Source organism: Corvus brachyrhynchos, unplaced genomic scaffold (assembly GCF_000691975.1).
Source record: "Corvus brachyrhynchos isolate BGI_N302 unplaced genomic scaffold, ASM69197v1 scaffold408, whole genome shotgun sequence".
Lineage (NCBI taxonomy): Eukaryota > Metazoa > Chordata > Aves > Passeriformes > Corvidae > Corvus > Corvus brachyrhynchos.
The window spans coordinates 1,616,525-1,634,442 of NW_008239759.1; the positions used below are offsets into that span (position 1 = coordinate 1,616,525).

The 17,918-nt window shown below is 40.2% G+C and overlaps 1 protein-coding gene across 8 annotated transcripts in view; it reads left to right on the plus strand.

Annotated features, from left to right (window-relative positions):
• SHC3 (SHC adaptor protein 3) overlaps nt 1-17,918 on the plus strand; it is a 74,388-nt gene that overhangs the window by 49,884 nt on the left and 6,586 nt on the right. For all 8 annotated transcript variants that reach the window (XM_017742750.1, XM_017742745.1, XM_017742747.1 and 5 more), the window contains 7 exons: nt 2,719-2,772; nt 6,922-6,973; nt 10,970-11,096; nt 12,128-12,281; nt 13,255-13,351; nt 14,252-14,446; nt 16,551-16,846. In XM_017742750.1, the coding sequence (XP_017598239.1) occupies nt 2,719-2,772; nt 6,922-6,973; nt 10,970-11,096; nt 12,128-12,281; nt 13,255-13,351; nt 14,252-14,446; nt 16,551-16,846 (975 nt within the window). The remainder of the gene's footprint in view (nt 1-2,718; nt 2,773-6,921; nt 6,974-10,969; nt 11,097-12,127; nt 12,282-13,254; nt 13,352-14,251; nt 14,447-16,550; nt 16,847-17,918) is intronic.

Sequence of the window (17,918 nt, forward strand, 5' to 3'; positions counted from 1 at the left end):
AACTATTCCTGAGGCACGGCTGAAAATACAGCCTCAGGGATTTTGCAGTCTAGTGAAAGGCCAGTCTTTTAGAGAGACAGGGCAGCATTTTTAAAGTAACTCATTTCTTCTTCTCTGTGTTGAAGGTATAGACAGACTTTGGGGAATCACTGCAGTGGTTTGTGAATGATGTATGAGACGAGAAAAATCCTTGCTCAGAGTATATATAAAGAGGAAGCAGACAGACATGCGTAGTCACTGCTGTGCTATTTGCTGTGAACCACATACTGCTTTGGGGCACGCAACTTTCTGCCCAGATACAGCCAGAGAGGAAAAAGTAAAATTCCTATTGTCCTTTGGAGCCTCAGGGTTAAAAAACAAGAAAAGATATATATACTAAGAAAAAGCTTGCTGTTTATTACTATGTTTTCATTTGTATATCTTCATTCTTATCCTTATTTAGAAAACATTATCCTTATTTATCCTTATCTTATCCTTATTTAGAAATCTTCTACAGTGAGCACTGAGACTGTGGGAGGAGTGCTATGACGGGCTGCAGTAGTTTGTAGCTTTACTATGGAATATACACAGCAGTGCTTTTCATAAGGACAGTTACCCCCCATCAGAAGCATAAGCACTTGATGTTAGTTAGGTCTACTAGGAAAGTGCCAAATCCTGAAAGTCACCTTGCAGTCAACCAATGCTAGGGCAGAAATGTAGTTAAACTGATTTATTCCAGAGAAGAGTCATCCCCCACATGTTTTGCCTTTTCTCTGAGTTGATAAAACTGTTGATCTTTCTCTCATATCATTCTTTTTGAGGCAGATTCTTCTGGGTGCTGCAGGCCTGGGAAATGTCTGGTTTCTCAGTGCTCCCTAGTCTGGCTGTGGCCGCCCCTGTTTCTTGTTTATGCCGAGGATTTGATTTGCAGATGAGCACGGCCCAGCAGCTTTGCCCTTTGAGGCCCCCAGCAGGAAGATGGCTGCAAACTTTTATTAGCCTCTTTTTCCCAGCAGATCTGGAAGAAAAGACAGTGTTGTTGGCCCTTGTGGTAGAAGGAAAGTAACTGCACGTACCCCTGCAGAACAGTTTTGTGAACATATTAAGCAGGGATGAGTGGTAGACGATTTTGTTTTGTTTATTTCTTTAAAATGCAAGTTGGCATAGATTGAAAGGTTTCTGAACTATATGCCAAAATTAGCAAATTATTTTATTTTGAGCAATGCAAGGCATTGGTAATTTGCTGTGTCTCTTTTCAGTATTTTGGTATTGGCAGAAGTGAGGTGGGGAATACCCCTACCTCAAACTAAGCTAAACCAAATAAGCTGTGGAGTTAAAACAATAAAAACCCTGACTTGAAATAATGGTTTCAAGCACTTTTCAGCTTTCTTAAAATTTGGAAAAAATTAGTTTAGTGACAATCTGAAATAATTTGTCTTTTATATGATGCTGAAGTAAAAGATTGGGTTATTTGCATAAGTCAAGACAGTGGTAATATGAAATAGAACATCAGTTCTATTGTTAGGCTATTCTACATGCTATATGTATTCTATATTGCATATACTCTACTGTTACTTTATCTTTATGGGAAAAACAGAAGGAAATTGTCACTGATGAGTAACAGAACACTAATTCACCAGTGAACACTTAAAAACTAACCACATCTTCAGAGGCTGCTCTGGGACAAGCAGGGCTTTTGGAAATGAAGGGCTCTTTATACAAAAGAAACACTACAAATAGTAATCAGCTCTCTCTGACTTAGCAAAGCAGCAAGATACAGAGAAAATCCTGTCAGGCTTTTTTCTTTACAAGGATGGTAGTTGATAGTTCAGGTCTTTAAGAAGCAGATTAGAGGAAACAGCCCAGAGAATATCTTTCTAGCCTATATTGTTTTTTCCATAATGGTTTTTTGTATATGGTTCCCTCTCCATAGGCACTAAACAGGGGCCTGTCCCAACCCAGATTAATTCCTTGGCATGGCTTTTGTGACTCAAATATCAAATGAAAGTTTCTTTCAAATGATATTTTCTTTCTTGGTTGTTACATGATTTCATTATTAAAAAATTCCGTAAGTTAATTCTCAGAATAGCAGAGATGTTCTGCTTTTATTAGAGGTTCAGGACAATTTGTCTCTTCCCAGAGAAATATCATATTAGTTCAAATTGTACATAAGCAATTTGAATTTCAAATGCCCTGGAGTGTGCCTGTGAATTTGTCCACAATGCTACACTGCAGCTAGATTCACAATTCTGTTTGTATATTGCAAACATGTTGATGTTTGAAACATAAAATGACAGTAGATGTTGGATGCAATGTTAGGAGCCTTAGCTGGTGTACAGGTTGGCATGGTTTCATTGATTTCACCAGAGTGGCATCAGCAGAAAAATGGTTTGATGAATAGGACCTTTTGTTTCATTTATCATTATCTGTAATAAAGAAAGTGAGTTTTAGCAGATTAGAATTTCTCCAAAGATACTCCCTGACAGGTCTGTTTGATTTACTGGAGTTCTGAGCATGTTTAGCAATTTTACAGTGTCCTGGTACATTTTTAAAAACAGCAGAATAGATACATTCATCCTAAAGTTTGTTTATATTATCATTCTACTCTTTTAAGTCCTTGTAGGTAATTTTGATCTTGATTTTGGATTTTCACCAGCATACAAGCAAAAAAAGAAATCAAAATTGCAAACTGTAAGAAAAGGATCTGACTCACACTTATTCTTTTTTTGATCCATACAGATCATAGCAAATCACCATATGCAATCCATCTCCTTTGCGTCTGGAGGTGATCCGGTAAGCATTTCTCTAAAGCCTTCTCCCACATAGATACTGCTTTATGAGGACTGTGTGATAAAATTTAGTGCATATCTTACTAACAGAAAAATATAACCACAGTAGCTCCTGTTTCTTCTTTCATAAATTTTTCTTGATTGTTGCCATCAAGTACTCTTTGAGGGGAGCGCCTGACAAGCGTTCATAGATCCTCCCCTTTGAATGACTGAAACAAAAAGGATCAAGGGACTATAAGCATTCACATAATAACTGGTAAGCAGGGCTTCCTTTTTCAGAGTAATGTACTATAGTCATATGGGCGTTGTATGGATTTTTATCCTGACTGTTTCTCATCTTGCACTTTTTACAGTAATAGAATATGTTGCAGTTATATTTATAATATTTATAGTAATGCATGCTTGTTTTTTTATTTTTCTTCTTCTCAAGCGTAAGTGTGCATTGAGAAGACTGTGCTAAATTCTGCCTGCAGGTATATTTGATGCTCTCATGCAGCTTGAAGACAGGCTTTCAGGAAAAGCACAGATCTTCCTCTCTTGTTTTGCAAAGCTTTTAGATACACCTACAAATTTGATTCATTTAGAGCAAAGGGCAGATTCCTGCTTATTGTGCTTTTCCTTATTTTTATAAGCTGTTCATCCAAAGGTATATTAATAAATGGGCTTAAAATGTATTTGTCACTCAGGAAGCAAGGGGAAAATTATAAATTAGTGACAGTGCTCACCTCTTACCCTAGAGGTTTGAAAGCTTTTAAACTTAGATTAATTGAATGAGTACCTTTTTCTTCGTCATATGATTATCTGTCATGTATCAGTCATGTTCTAGAGGTAAGGCAATTTCTAGCCTGCTTTGTGCCTCTCAGTTCAACTCTGTTAAGGTGAAGATGCTTGGTGCTTTCTCTGTTCATTTTGCTATTGTCAGAAAACATAAAGATGAATTTCAGTCTTAGTATAGCTTTGCTGAGCTCAGTACAATTACAGAAGGGAAAAGGACACAATATCACAATAATTTGGGGAACAAAAAATGGATCAACAGCATCTTTGAAATACAACAGATTGCAATGGATGCTGTAAATGAACAATTCCTGAAGTGGGCAGAGGAGTGATTAGCACAGTTCCCTGCCTCCATAAGAAGATTCTTTGCTGCCCATCTGCCATCCCAAATGCTAAGTCCTGGAAACACCATTTCACACTGCCCACTGATGAAATGATTTACCAGGAAAGAGGAGAGGAACAGCAGTGGAGTTCTGGATTTGGAGTAAACAAGATCTTCCAAATGTTTTAGAGAGAGAAAAATCTCGCTACTGAGTCAGTGTGCTACCAGAGAAATAAAATTGCATGGTGCAAGGGAGCCTACAAGATACAGTGAAATTGTAAGTTTGTGTCCCCAATTAAACGACTGCATGAATTCATTCTGGAGTTGGGAGGAAGAAGGTATTTATGAGGATCTAATGTTGTTCTACAAGCTTATCTCCGTAGTCTAGTAAGGACCAACTTTAAATCAAAAGCTTGTGCATAAAGCAGGTAGTTCTTTGTCCTGGGTGCACATAGAAGATGATAAAATGCAAGGATGCGATTTAGGTTGCAGCTTTATTTACTCATCAGAGGGCCTCCTGGATATAACTTTCATAACTTTCATAACTTTCAAGTGATTTCCACTTGGTGGAGGACTGCCACCAGCAAACTGTGTCTCCCAGCCACAGCTGGGCTCCAGACCATAAGTTTATCTCCTTATATGTGTTTTAAACTGGTTGGAGAAAGGCCATAGTGACCTAGAAAATTTTATCTGTGCCCATGCTTCTTCAGTAAGTGATTCCCTTGTTTTGAAGTAATTTTGGAGTTTGGTTTATTAGGAAGTGAGACTGCTCTCACTTCTCTACCCCATCAACCTTCCCGCTCTGGATATTTGCCTCCCATTTGTGAGAGCAATTAGCTTTATAACCTTCCTCACACTCCATTACCATTAATTGTATTATTCAAAATATAACCCCTGGAGAATTGTTCCACAGGTTTGGAGAACAGCTTAAAAATCTCCGTACCAAATCCTTCTATACATCATTTCAGAACCATTTTTAGTTCACTTCCAAGACTGTGTTCTCAATCCACTTTAGCTCTCTTCAGCCCCTCCTTGTGATACACTAAGCAATTTTGCTCCATAGTAATTTCAGGTGGCTGTTTCCAGGCTGCCAGACAAGGCATGTGTTTTTGAAGATGTCTGCAGAAATTTTGGGACAGAGGATCTCATAAAGTCTAATAAGGCAGGTCTCTCAGAGGTCCCTGAAGGCAGTAGTTTTTCAGCTTCAGCCATACCTCCAAATTTTAACACCACAATGCAATGTCTTTAGGTTGAAAATTATAGTTTATTCATGCTTGTTTTCAGTCCTTGAATGTCAAGTATCACTTTGCTGCATCAGCCAATCCCTGTGTAGTCTTTGGATGGGGGTCTTCTAACTGAGCCATGGTGAAAAGTGCCCACCTTAGGTGCTTCATGGTTTGTTATAGTCAGCTTCAATCGCAGAGCTTTGGACGAAATAAGGAGTAGGTGGTCTCAGACTGTCACACCCACGCTAGCTATGAGATAGATCTATGATTTACTCAGGCATAAATGTATCCATTAACTATGCCTCAAGTAGTAAATGAATTGATCTGTGGCCCATTTTCTAGTCTTTCTAGCCCTGAAATAAATAACACAGTGCAATTTGCACCAACACATTCCCTCTCTTCCCTCATAGTGGTCTCTTGGGGTTGATGCTAAGCATGTGCTGGTCCCTCAGAGAGTTTCAGGGCATGCTGTGAGAAAACAGCACAGAGAGACAAGGGCTCTGTATTATTTGCTACTATAGACATAGTCACTTTTGTTTTCCCCTTGCTTGTTGATATGAATCCTTTCTTCCACTGTAGTCACTGCCCAGACACTGTGCCACACGATGTGTAAGAAATTACTAGACAAAATGGTAGGGCAATGCTTTTTTAACAGACCAACCTCACTGCTGCTGTGTCTGAGTGCCTTCCAACAATGCATTAAATGATATGGTTACACATCTGTCACCAGAACCAAGACTGTGCTTCGTCATTTCCCTTGCTCTCTCCTTAGGAAGGAAATGGTACAGACATTTGGTACAGTGACTTGTTTTGGGTGGGTGGTGGTGGTGTGTGCTTGCGCTAGAAAAAACTGTGCTGAAGAAGTCTATCTTTTAACTGAAGAGTGATGTTCGTTATGACATTAGATCTTGGCATAATTGGGAAAGGTCTTGGGTCAGTCCCCTGAAAAGGCGTTGGGTAGATTTACACAGCCAGCTGTAGTGTATCCTGTATATCCTTGTGTTTAGTTGTACCTGACTAGCCAGGCATGTCAGGAAATACCAGATCTAACCAGGTCTTCCTGATTCCATCAAGGCAATATGGCATTTTTCAGATTTATCAGCAGGCCTGAGTATTTCCCAGAAACACAGGCCTTTCTGTTTCATCTGCATAATGATAGAAGTCTGCACCACTTGTGCACAGGAGCATAAGGGCGGCAGGAGAGGAAGCAAAAAAATCCCCCAAGAAGATGTCTATGTGCTTTTGCCAGAAAATCCACCAGGCGTGTGGCAACAGGTGTGGCAGGGAGCAGCCTAAGGGCTGGCGGAGGGTGTCCTGGGATACTGCTTGTCAGAGCCAAGCAGGGGCTGAGCACCTCTGTGCCATATGGCACTGCTGTCAGTAAAGTAAACACCTGCTTGTCACACATGAATAAATGCCATTGCTCAGTATTTCTGGGAGCAGCACTGTTACTCCCACTCTTTCTGCCACAGAACCAGATGATTATTCATGTTATGAACCGAAATCTCTGGGTAGTTTGAAGATAAGGACTTGTAATTCTACTCCCTCCTAAATGAGGCCTGAGCCAAATCCTGTTGAGTTTGTTTAATTGACAGAAGAGATTTTAAAATTCTGCTGGATTAGATCACATTCTCTAAAAGGTAAAGTGGTGCAATCAGTACCAAAACCCATAAACATTTACATGAGGTTTAAGTAGTATGCAACTGTAGAGCAAAATATGTCATTTGGGGCTCTGCCCACAGGACTGTACTTACTCTGGACTGTGATCTTTTGCTGTAACCAGTGAAAATATTTTTTTGCATTCATTGTAGATATCTTAATTTTTTGACAGGATACTTCAGACTATATTGCATATGTAGCTAAGGATCCTGTTAATCGTAGAGGTAAGTTAGAAATATCTATTTGAAGTCTGTTTTTCCTTTGAGAAACACAAATTATTCATGTTTTAGGTCAGATTCCACCCCCCACCTCCCCCACCCTCCACCCCAAAAAACATAAATGTAGCGCAATCTAAGGATTGCCTTTGACAGAGTCATGGAAAGATTGTGCAGCAATAAGAAGCAGCAGTTTGTTTCTCAGGCTTGGAATAGTTCATACTTGCTGCTCGTTCATACTCAAATATGAGTTTGGTTCTCTTCATCTCTTAAATCAAACACTTGCCTTACTTGGCTGTGTGAGCTACTAGGCAACAGCCGAGTCTTACCTACACCCAATCACTGTGCAAGAGCTAAGCAGCCCTCTGATTAAGTCATTTGATGAGGCAGCTGAATCTGCTAGGTCTTCTCAGTACATGCCTAACTCTTCCTGGCAGAATCAGATTCTTTATCAAATAGCTAGCTTTTGAGCCAGCTTGCCATAATTCTCTTTTTCGATGAAGTTTTCTTCAAGGTTGTATTGCTTTAGTAGCTATCAGTCAGGGACAGGGACCTGCTGGTTGATTGTGTTCACTAGGTCTTAATGCACAGTATTTTGTAGTGTACTATTCATAGATCATAGACAAGAACAGATGAGCTCCAAAAAAATGACATTAAGTACTTCCAACAGGATTTCTGGAGAATTCAAACACTTTTAACTCCAAAATGCCAATCCTGCAGACCCTCAGTTGCCCAGCTTACCATTGGCACAACTAATTCAATAGCTTCTATATGTAGTCATTTTTAATGATACCTGAAGAATCTGCTATGTCCATGTGCAGAAATGTCCAGGCTTGAGGATATTAGTTCATAAATAATACCTGCACTAAGCATACTAATATGCTGAATATGAGTGAAATACCTAGAAAATTTATGGGGAATGGGAGGTAGGGAATAGTCCAGTTCTTTGTAATGCTTGTTATATTACAGCCTGATGTGTCCCCTGTCAGAGAAGTTCCAGTGTCAGACTACAGGCTGCATGGTACAGAGCTGCTCTCCACCCCACCTGCTTTAGCAGTACCCTTTTGCTAAATCCAAGACTGATTTAGTTGTTCTAAGAGATCTCGGTCCATTGACTAGGGACTAGCATTGTACACCAGATATTTGCTCTGTAGGGTTTGGAGGAGCCCTGTGCTCCATTTTCTGTCCCTGTGTGAGTGGATTTTATATACTATATTCCTTTTGTACTATGTTCTTCCTGCACTATGTTCCTTCCATCTTACACTGAATATGTTTATCTCTAGCTTCCTGTGACTGCTCCTTGTTGAGCTAGGCTATCCTAGACTGGGGAGTCATCTGAGCACCTGATATCGTTGTCTTCCTTTGGTGTATTTAGGTCAAGTAACTTCTTAGTTTTCTTTATTTGAGATTATATAAGATTGACAGATTGAACTCTGCAGCATTCCAGCTGCAGTGCACATCCTCCATCTTTCAGATAATTTCTGTACCTCCTTTCTTCATTTTTCTGCAGCTGTTTTAGAAAGGTATATGATATCTGCATAACAGGGGCTGCCGGTATAGCAGAGAATGCACCTTCCTTGCTTTTGTCCTCATCGTCAGCTGGTTCCTCCTAAGCCCTCTTTGCTGCAGTGAAGCACTGTTACCTCATGTGAAATTCCTTCACGCTATGATCTTTAAGCCTTCTGCATTACGGCTTTCCTATGCGTGGTTTCCCCACTCGTGTGTATATACATCAGTGGTTTGCAGATCGGTGACTTTGTATGGCACCTGTATTAAAACACATTTTTTTTAAAGGGTCTAATTTACCAAGGGACCTGAATTGCCATCTTTCACCACCATTTGCCATTCTGTCATTCTTTGTGTTGTTTGCAAATTACCTTAAAAGGGAATTTATCTTTACATCTTTATCTAGCAAAAATTGACTGCTATTACTGACGCTACCCCACTGCCAGTGCTGTAGTATAGCTTGCATATTAGACTCATTTCTTCCCGAGGATGGAGAAGCTGTCTTTGTGCTTTGCATTCTGGGTCTAGCAAGCTAAAGGCTGTCTATTTTCTGCTGTAACATTCACAAGAAATCATCTCTGTGTGAGCCAAGCCTTCTCATCCTTTTACAAGAAGCATATCTCCTACCTGCTGAAAGTCCATTCACGTATCCAAGGAAACAGGTTACTCATTATGTCACCTACTGAAACTACTTAGTGACTCATGCTTCATTTCAGCTCCAGAAAGGTTTAGCAGTGAGCAGTGTCACCTCTTTAAATTCGCACTCTAGTTATAGGGTGCAAACATTTTAGCTTTGTTTGGCCTAACTACTTTTGGTCCACATTTACTGCACCTTCCATTGAGGCTAATTTTTCAATGCCAATAGCAGTGTTGTGGAGGGCGTCAAAACAAATGTCTCACTGCTAGTCAGGGATGTCTGCCTCTGTCTTTGGACACATGGAGGTCCTGTTTTGTCTGCTGAATCCACTTTCAACATGTAGCTAAGGGCATTTTCCCTGGACAAGACATTTCAGCTTGCTGGTTGGCACAGTAGATGCTCTAAGGTGAGAAGAGAACACCACTGTATCTGTTTAGCACTGTGACTGGTGCCATCTCAAGCTGAATGAAGTGCTGCTGCTGCTGAGGAAGAGACAGCAGACATTCCATACTCACACAACTGCAGGTTTCTTGGCCCTTTATTCTGGCCTCTTCAGAAGTCTGTCTGGTATTTCAGCCTCTGAAAAGTCATATCTAAACCTACTTAGTCTCCCTGTATTATTTTAACTAAAACAATTTCTCACAAATGTCATGACCAACCCTTATATGTAGGCCACTGGCATCCAATGGACTTGTTGAGTGAGTTGGACACTGGGCATGTACTAAAGCACAGTTTTTCAGCTGAAAAGTTTATATTCAAGTTATTAAAACAGTCAGGGGTGAAAAAATCAGTAACTTTGAACAAGAACCCACTTTCCTGTGGCAGGACTTGGAAAAGAACCATAGTTTGAAATCCAATCCAGGCTATAGCCAGTAAGGCAATATGCTTGTCCAACTCTGAATATGGAAGATTAACTCTCTTGGGCTTCTCTGGATATCACTGAGATGTTGTTCATACAGATCTTTAGCTGCCAGGTATTAGTACCCATCTATGCTCCTGTAATGTTGAGTGAGCTCCTCACAAGTTCACCTCTTTGTGTTTTCATATATTTTATGTCTTCCCATATATTTCAGACCTCCAAGCCATTCTCTGGTTTAAAACCGTTACAGATTTGGCTGCTCAGACTTCTTTAAAGGTTTCTCAGTCTTCTGTAGGAAGAGAGCTTGTGTTACTAGCCTCCCCCTTTACTGCCTCTGTCGCAGTGGGTTCAGGGAGGTTGCACATGGGGAAGGGCTGGAGTTAATCATGTTGCTGGCTCTGCACTCTTCACCGACCCGTCAGTTTGCTGGGTGTGTCTCCATGCAAAGAAGCAGGAAAAGGTACCAACATTTGTACTCTGTGTTCCTGGAATAAGATCAGGGGTCATTATCTAGAAAGTATCCGTGGATACTGCTGCTCCCTCAGACTGTAATTTGGGAAGAGAGAGCAGCTTGTGAACTTGGGGTGATTGGACATAAAACTGAAGTGGTAATAAAATTGAAGAAAGCAAATAAAGCTTTTATTTTTATTATAATAGATAAATATTTTTGTAATTTCAATTTAAAGCTTAGAATTCTTACATAATCTATTGCATTCAGGTAATAACAAGTGAAATTTTATGAGGTTTTTTCTGTTTGTGGACTTGTTAAAATAATGGAACAGATTTGTGACCTTGTCTATCGCACTTATGCATCAGTGCAATTTTGTGTAACCTTTAAAAAGTCGAGATTGCCTGAAATTCACTGTATCAAAATCGGGTTTTATTGAAATGTGCACATCACTAACAGGGTGACTAAGCTTGACAAGTAGGTGTTTTGTCATAGGTCAGTGCATCCCACAATGACATAAACAGTGACTTGCATGTGTCAATCTTTTTCATTTAGCTTGTCATATACTGGAATGCTGTGATGGCCTGGCCCAGGATGTCATCAGCACCATAGGGCAAGCATTTGAGCTTCGATTTAAGCAGTACTTGCAATGTCCCTCTAAGACACCTACTTTCCCTGATAGGTGAGTGTTACTGCAGAAGACTGCTAAAGGATCTTCCTTCGCTTTTGGTTTACTTGATAAAATGTGGACAGTGTTGCTGGAGGCAGACAGGATTTGAATGCTTTAATAAGATTTCTGCTGTATTAGCTAAACAGTGTTTACCTAACGAATATGAAAGGAGCACAGTCAATTTGAAAGAATAGGCTAAATATGGATTTCACAGCGATGTTGAAATGATCATGTGTTTTGTACTGTAGTTAGGCAGAGTTGGATGGCCAAGAATGGTTGTTATTTGTGGCATTTCCTCATTACTGTCATAGCAGCTGTGTCAGTTTAGATGGAGTAGGTCAGACTGCTGGGCTTCCAAAATGACTAATGATGTTTCTAGGAATGTGATGTATTGCAGGGAGGTTTGACTGCATTTTTCTCTGGAGGATACAAACTCTGTCTGTTTGTATATGTACAAAAGGCTGGGATATAGCATTCTGTTTCCTTTGGAGACATGGATTGCTATGTGCCTACTGACATTACTAGAAATCCTTGTGAACTTGTGCCCTCTGTAATGTCTTATATCAGAGCAAAACAGGTATATGGGAAATATAAAATGCTACTATCCTAATCTGGGAGCATGCCATATTCACATCTCTTGACTTTGTGAAGTTCTTACAGAATTATATTTGTGATAGAGCAATCAGAACTGAAGGCAAAGATTTAGAGCCTAGTCAGTCAATCAAGTCATAATATTACAAGTGATATTTTAAAGTTAGATGAACTGCTTTGTTAAAGCAGTTTATAATGGTCTTTAAAGCCAAGTTAAAACATCCTCTAGTCAGCATAAAGAATTTGGTCCATTGCAAAGGAGGTTTATATCAGTCTGTCTAAACAGAGAAGATCTGCTGCATGATCCATCATTGCTTCCTGACTTAAAATGGTAGCTGGAGTGTCCATAAAATATGCAATAGTGATCCCCTGACAGGCAGTTTTAACCTGCTGAAAGTATCTGTAAGTGCTTTGCAAGTGAGGGGCAAAACAAACCACTCTCTTCCCTACAGGATGCAGAGTTTTGAGGACCCATGGACGGAGGAAGATATCGAGGAAACAGAGCATCCCTATTACAACAGCATCCCAAATAAAATACCTCCCCCTGGCGGATTCCTTGATGCCAGGCTCAAAACAAGGCTTCCCACTGGTGCAGACACAGCTCAGGTCAGTACAGTCTCATCTCTACTCTCCCGTTGATTGATCCAAAATTTTAAAAAGACGTGTGTTGTATGGCGGATATCTTGGGACCGTCTGTAACTCACAGCCCTTCCTGTGTGGCCAGTTTCCATCTGAATGGCCACTGCAGATCAAGGGGGCAACACATTAGGCAGGTTCAGAACAAATTAAAGGAGATGAAATCCTCATGGTGTTAAAAGATTAACTGGGTTCGAGGAACAGAGATCCTCTGGGGGCTACTATAGTTGTAGAAACTATGTCTGCTTCAGAGTATCAAATAGTATACATTAACTGGGAATGATTTAACACAGAATCATTTAAACAATCTAGTGCAGTCATTACTAACTGTTCATTATGTTAATGACTTGGCAGCAATCAATATTCAGCCAGGTTCCTAGGTAGGTTTTCCACCTCATATTGAACTAAGGTCAGCTTTAATAATTCTACCAGCATTCCTGTTGGAAGTTTGACTGCAGTATCAATGTAGCTCCCTAAGAGGTGTTTTCAGATCCAGCACAACTCTGCTTAAATCCAGAGGGGTCCTGTCTGTAGCCACATCCTCCCCTCAGTGCATCCCCTGGTACCAACGTGACTCTTTCAGCTCATTCTTTGAACAGTGCTGGGGCTGTCTTCTGGTCCCACGTGTGTTTATGTGGAACACTTTTCCCAGCAAAAGGTTGTCAAGACTCGCTATGTGAGTACAAATGTACAATAGAAATGATGCATCATTTGGTATCGTGGGGGTCACTAAAAGCAGAAAGCAGGGAAGAACACATGAAGGTCACCAGTAATATCTTACTCTTACACAAATGTATTTGGAATATATATATATGTTCTGACATTATGATGAATTGGAAAGGAAGAGTGAGGGTACACAGAATACATCCAAGAGAGCCACTTGTGATGTATCTGAGCATTTTAAAGGCAATTGAAAAATTCCTTGCATGTGTGTCTGTTCTAGTCTGCATCAGAAGTGGGAGGAGAGCAAATTTATTATCAGAGCCATCACTTAGGAGAAAAATTCAGTGAAGAATGGCATCATGGGCCTGTTGAACAAGGTGAGTTTTGCTACTTTTATCTGTAATACTGCAGGTGATCTTGGGGGGCATGTGAAAGTCTGATTCCTCAAAGTTTTAAGGCAACGAACTGCACTTGGTTGATAGGTTCCCTTTGTCTGAGTTTTAGTGTTGATACCAGTGAAAAGCATTTGATAATTATCTCTGGATAAATTATTAAATGCACACCTTCATGAAATATTTTCTTCTGCAGAGCAGTTCCTAAATGGAATTGCCCAAACTTTCAGCTAATTTTCTTAAAACTCTATGATATTTAAGGGTCTGCTGCATGATCTGTTGGGAAAATCTGACCCACTAGGGTATGCAAAATGGAATTTTCAAATGAAAAGCCTAAAGTGAGAACACTAATTCAAAATGTGAAGCAATACTCTCTGCTCAACAAATAGCAAATAATGTATAATGTTCCTTTTGTTGTCTTTGAATTTCAAGTAAGTAATTTCAATACATGTATAAAATTTCACCCCATCCGCCTTTATGAGACAACTTTACTGTGTTTCTAGGGACACTTTCATTCAAATGCCAGAATGTGTTCTCTGTTGTTAATCTGCACACATCTGAGGATTTTATACCTTCTCCTGCTCTCATGAACTCCCCAACAGAACACAATTTTTGAAATTTACAGTATTTATTTACAAAGGTTTCCTTTTCTCCTGGAAAACAGCCCCACCATATCCTCATTGTGACACAGTTCTGAATCCGTTAATCAACTTTTTTTTCTACTAAATCCAGCAATTATTGACTTTACATTTCCCAGTCCAGGAAAATTTAAACCTGTGCTGATGAGGTGTGATGATAATTGGTGATAATACCAACACTGTTCTGTCAAATAAAAAAAAAAAAAAAAAAAAGAAAGAAAAGAAAACAAAGTCTTGCATTTTCTAGGATCTCTGGATATTTGTAGTATGTCAGAAGACAAATCAGAAGTAGCACCAACAGCAGAGCTGCCAACATATGTAAACACCCAGCATATAAATAGAGAAGCTCTACTGGCACTTCAGGCAGATGCTGAAAGTACCTTCAGTGGAACAACAGAGAATGCTGAAGCAAGCAGCCCAGGAAAGGATCTGTTTGACATGAGTGAGTTCCCTTCCTATTCACTTCCTTTCTAACAAGGGACCAGATATGTTTATGCATTATTTCTGTATTAAGAAAAAAAAAATCCAAATTTAGTGTTCCCGATGTAATTATGGTGAATTTTAGAATCCATTGTGTTTTCATATTGGCCTGAGCTAAAAAAAAAAGCTGGCTGAAGACTTGAAGCTGGGCTATATAATAAGGTGAGTTGCAGTCTATGTTATCCTTAACATAACAGGCAATTATGCCAGAAGAAAAATTAATCAGGAAGCTTGCCATACAGGAAAGTGAAGGAGGGTGAAGGTGTGGATGGGTGGAGAACTATCTTCAGCCTGTCCTGTGAGTATGTTATGAGGAAGTCAATACATATATCAAAACCTTTGTGCAGCAAGGAATCTGGCATGGAAATCAAAGTGCTGAATTACCTCTTGCTCTGGGTAGGCCTACTGTCCTACCTGCTCCAATTTTGAAGGCAGCTTGTCCTAGATTAGAATCATCTCCATAGCTGCAAAACCATGGCTTAAGCATCAGCTGTAGTTTGGTATTGGTGCTACTAACACACATAGTTTTCAGCCTTGAGGAGATACATAAAGTGAAGTAATGGTGAAAGCATTTGATGCACAGAAAATTTTCTTGGTTTTTTTACTCTTCCAACCTCAAATAAACTGTTTGCCCAAGCTTTATTTAATTCAGTTCACATAATTAAAAGGCAGTGAGACAAAGCAGTTGGTGCCTACAAATTATTTGTAAAATAAAGTATCTACATTTCAGTTATGTCAGTATAGATAAAACCATTTCCTGGCATGTTTTTGATGAGATATGGCTCTATTTCCACAGCTTAGTGAGACATTGGATTGAAAGAAAGGAGGAGGGAAGAAAGTTGAGAGAGTATCTATCTGTGAATATAGATCTGAAATGAGAAAAATCTGCTGTTTGAAATCAGGGATGTTAACTCTTATCAGCCATTGGAACACCAGAGAAAAGTAGTATTAGAAAATGTGCCAATTAGCCCAAAGTTAGTGGTTTGACAAGCTAAACATATGTTGGACTTTGTGCAGACTGCAGTATAGTGAAAACATTGATAAGCTACTTTTAATAACTGGCTGAGATATAAATAAGCTGTGATAGTACAGTATTTTTCCTATTTCTCTGACCTAAACTTGCCTCTCTGTGGCCCCATGCAAGCATGGCTGTGTACTGCTTGCATCTGAACAATCTATTTACAGCTGGTATATCACTTCACCATACTGCTCTCCAGATGTCCTTTTGTAAACCTAGTGGGTACAGAACAACATTTCTTTTTGATATGTACTGGTGGGGAAGATGAAGGTCTTGCAAGAGTAAATGGCTTCTGAGAGGTCAGTACAACATGTAACGAAGCACCCTATGACGTATTTGCTATTTCTGTATGACTGTTGGGATCCATGGTGGCACACCTTTCCATGCAAGTCTACAGTTGCACTGAGTTCAGGACTTAGCTGAGATTTAAAAGATGCTTCCCCAAGGCTGATTTTAGCTACGGAAATGATGGTAAATGTGTTAACCTGTGTCTGTTTTGCAAGGTTCTCTTCCTAGATGGAGCTAGGAGTAGGTAAGGGTGAATGTTCCCTTCTAGACATAGCCTTGGGCCGGAGACTCAGTAATGGACAATTTTTAAATGAATAAGTTGTTTGAACAGAGACCAGATATGAGTATAATGACATTAGGTACCCCTATTATGCAATTTATTTGAAATTTAACTGTCTGACATACCTAGAAAGATAGAAGGAGAGATTTGCCTGGTACCAGATCATATAAATACAGCTGTTGACAATAGCCACTACTGAAATAAAACCAGTACCTTTCAAGAGATCCTGACAAGGTTCAGTCCGATTTTTATCAGTATCTTTCTGTGCATAACATACATTTTAAACATTACACTCCTCAGTAGTAATATATTATATAATTCAGTGAGTCTGTTAGTATATCTTCCCTCATTTTTTCATAAAGATAAAGAGAAGTGGCTGTAATGCAAAATAAATCCAGTTTTAAATGACCAGAATATCACCATTTTGCTACATGGTTTACCTCTGAATGATCCTGCCCTTGTTTCTATTTCCATAACCAGAACCATTTGAAGATGCTCTCAAGAATCAAACATCTGAGACTATGTTAAAGAAATCCACCTCCATGGGATGCACCAGTCCTCCTTTATCCAGAGCAGCTGTCCGGACTGAAGCTGAAGAGCTGAGTACAGAGCCGTGGTATCAAGGAGAGATGAGCAGGAAAGAAGCAGAACAGCTATTAAAGAAATGTGGAGATTTCCTCGTGAGGAAGAGTACCACGAATCCTGGCTCCTATGTGCTGACAGGCATGCACAAAGGGCAAGCCAAGCATCTTCTTTTGGTGGACCCAGAAGGAACTGTAAGCACTGAGTCCTCACTAGTAGATGAGGTTTCTGACTCCACACTTTTTCTCTAAATGTCTTTAATCTTCTTTACAGCTTATTCACAACTGATCATAAGCACCACCTCATATCTCTAATATGCCATCACCTCTCTAATTTTCTCCCTGATGCCTAGCAGAAGACCTAACTCATGATTTCTGCACATTGCAGGGAGCCTTAGGGACCTGACTCCCAGGCAAGTTCACACTTTGACCACTGCTGCACAGTCTTGGTCTAAAGTGCAGCTAAGCCACTTCAGCATTGTTGCTAAAGGAAGGAGGTTTGGCTAGCCTGCATGCTGGCAATTTCCACTTTCTCTGTTAGCTGGGATATGGACCAGGCCCTCTGTGTTTTCCTGCATGTATGCCCAGGAGAGAACTGGGCTAAGCCTGCTCCATCTACTTGCTGCACAAAGACTCCCTTACCTGACGAAGGAACCTTCCCCACAGCAGGATGGAGGGGACAAGGGAGCTCTAGCTTTCTGTAGCTGTTCTGTCCTGCTTCTGTGGAGGCATAATCTCTTCAGAGAGATTGAAATCATTGTCATGAGTTTTATTCTTGGCCCCTGGCAGCTGCAAGTAGGCAACTCCTTTTCTTCTATAAAGGACAACTTTAGCTAACCAGCCCCAAGGTAAGTGAGAAACTCCCATAAAGGACTTGGCCTGTTGGCATCTGAGCTGAGAAAGCTGTGGCAGAGCTATGCCAGTCCTGCAGAGTCTGTATTGCAGTGGTGAGGAACGCCCATTGCATTTAATTACATTTGCCACATGAGGCCAGTCAGAGAATGGTTTTGCACTTTTGAGGTGCAAGCTGCCTAGTTCCTGTGTTTGATGGGTACACGAGCCCAGGAGAGTAGCTCTACACCTCTTTAGGGGCAGCCTCCATCGCTAAAATTTGCTAACAGTTTTGTGACTCCTGGAACAAGGTCCCCTAATTCTCTTTTCAGCATAAACCCACAAATAACCGTTACAGGCTACTGCAAGGGAAGCACTGCTGTGTGACGTGGCAAGTGCAGGGATGCTGTGTCCCACCGGCAGCGCTGCTCGCGAG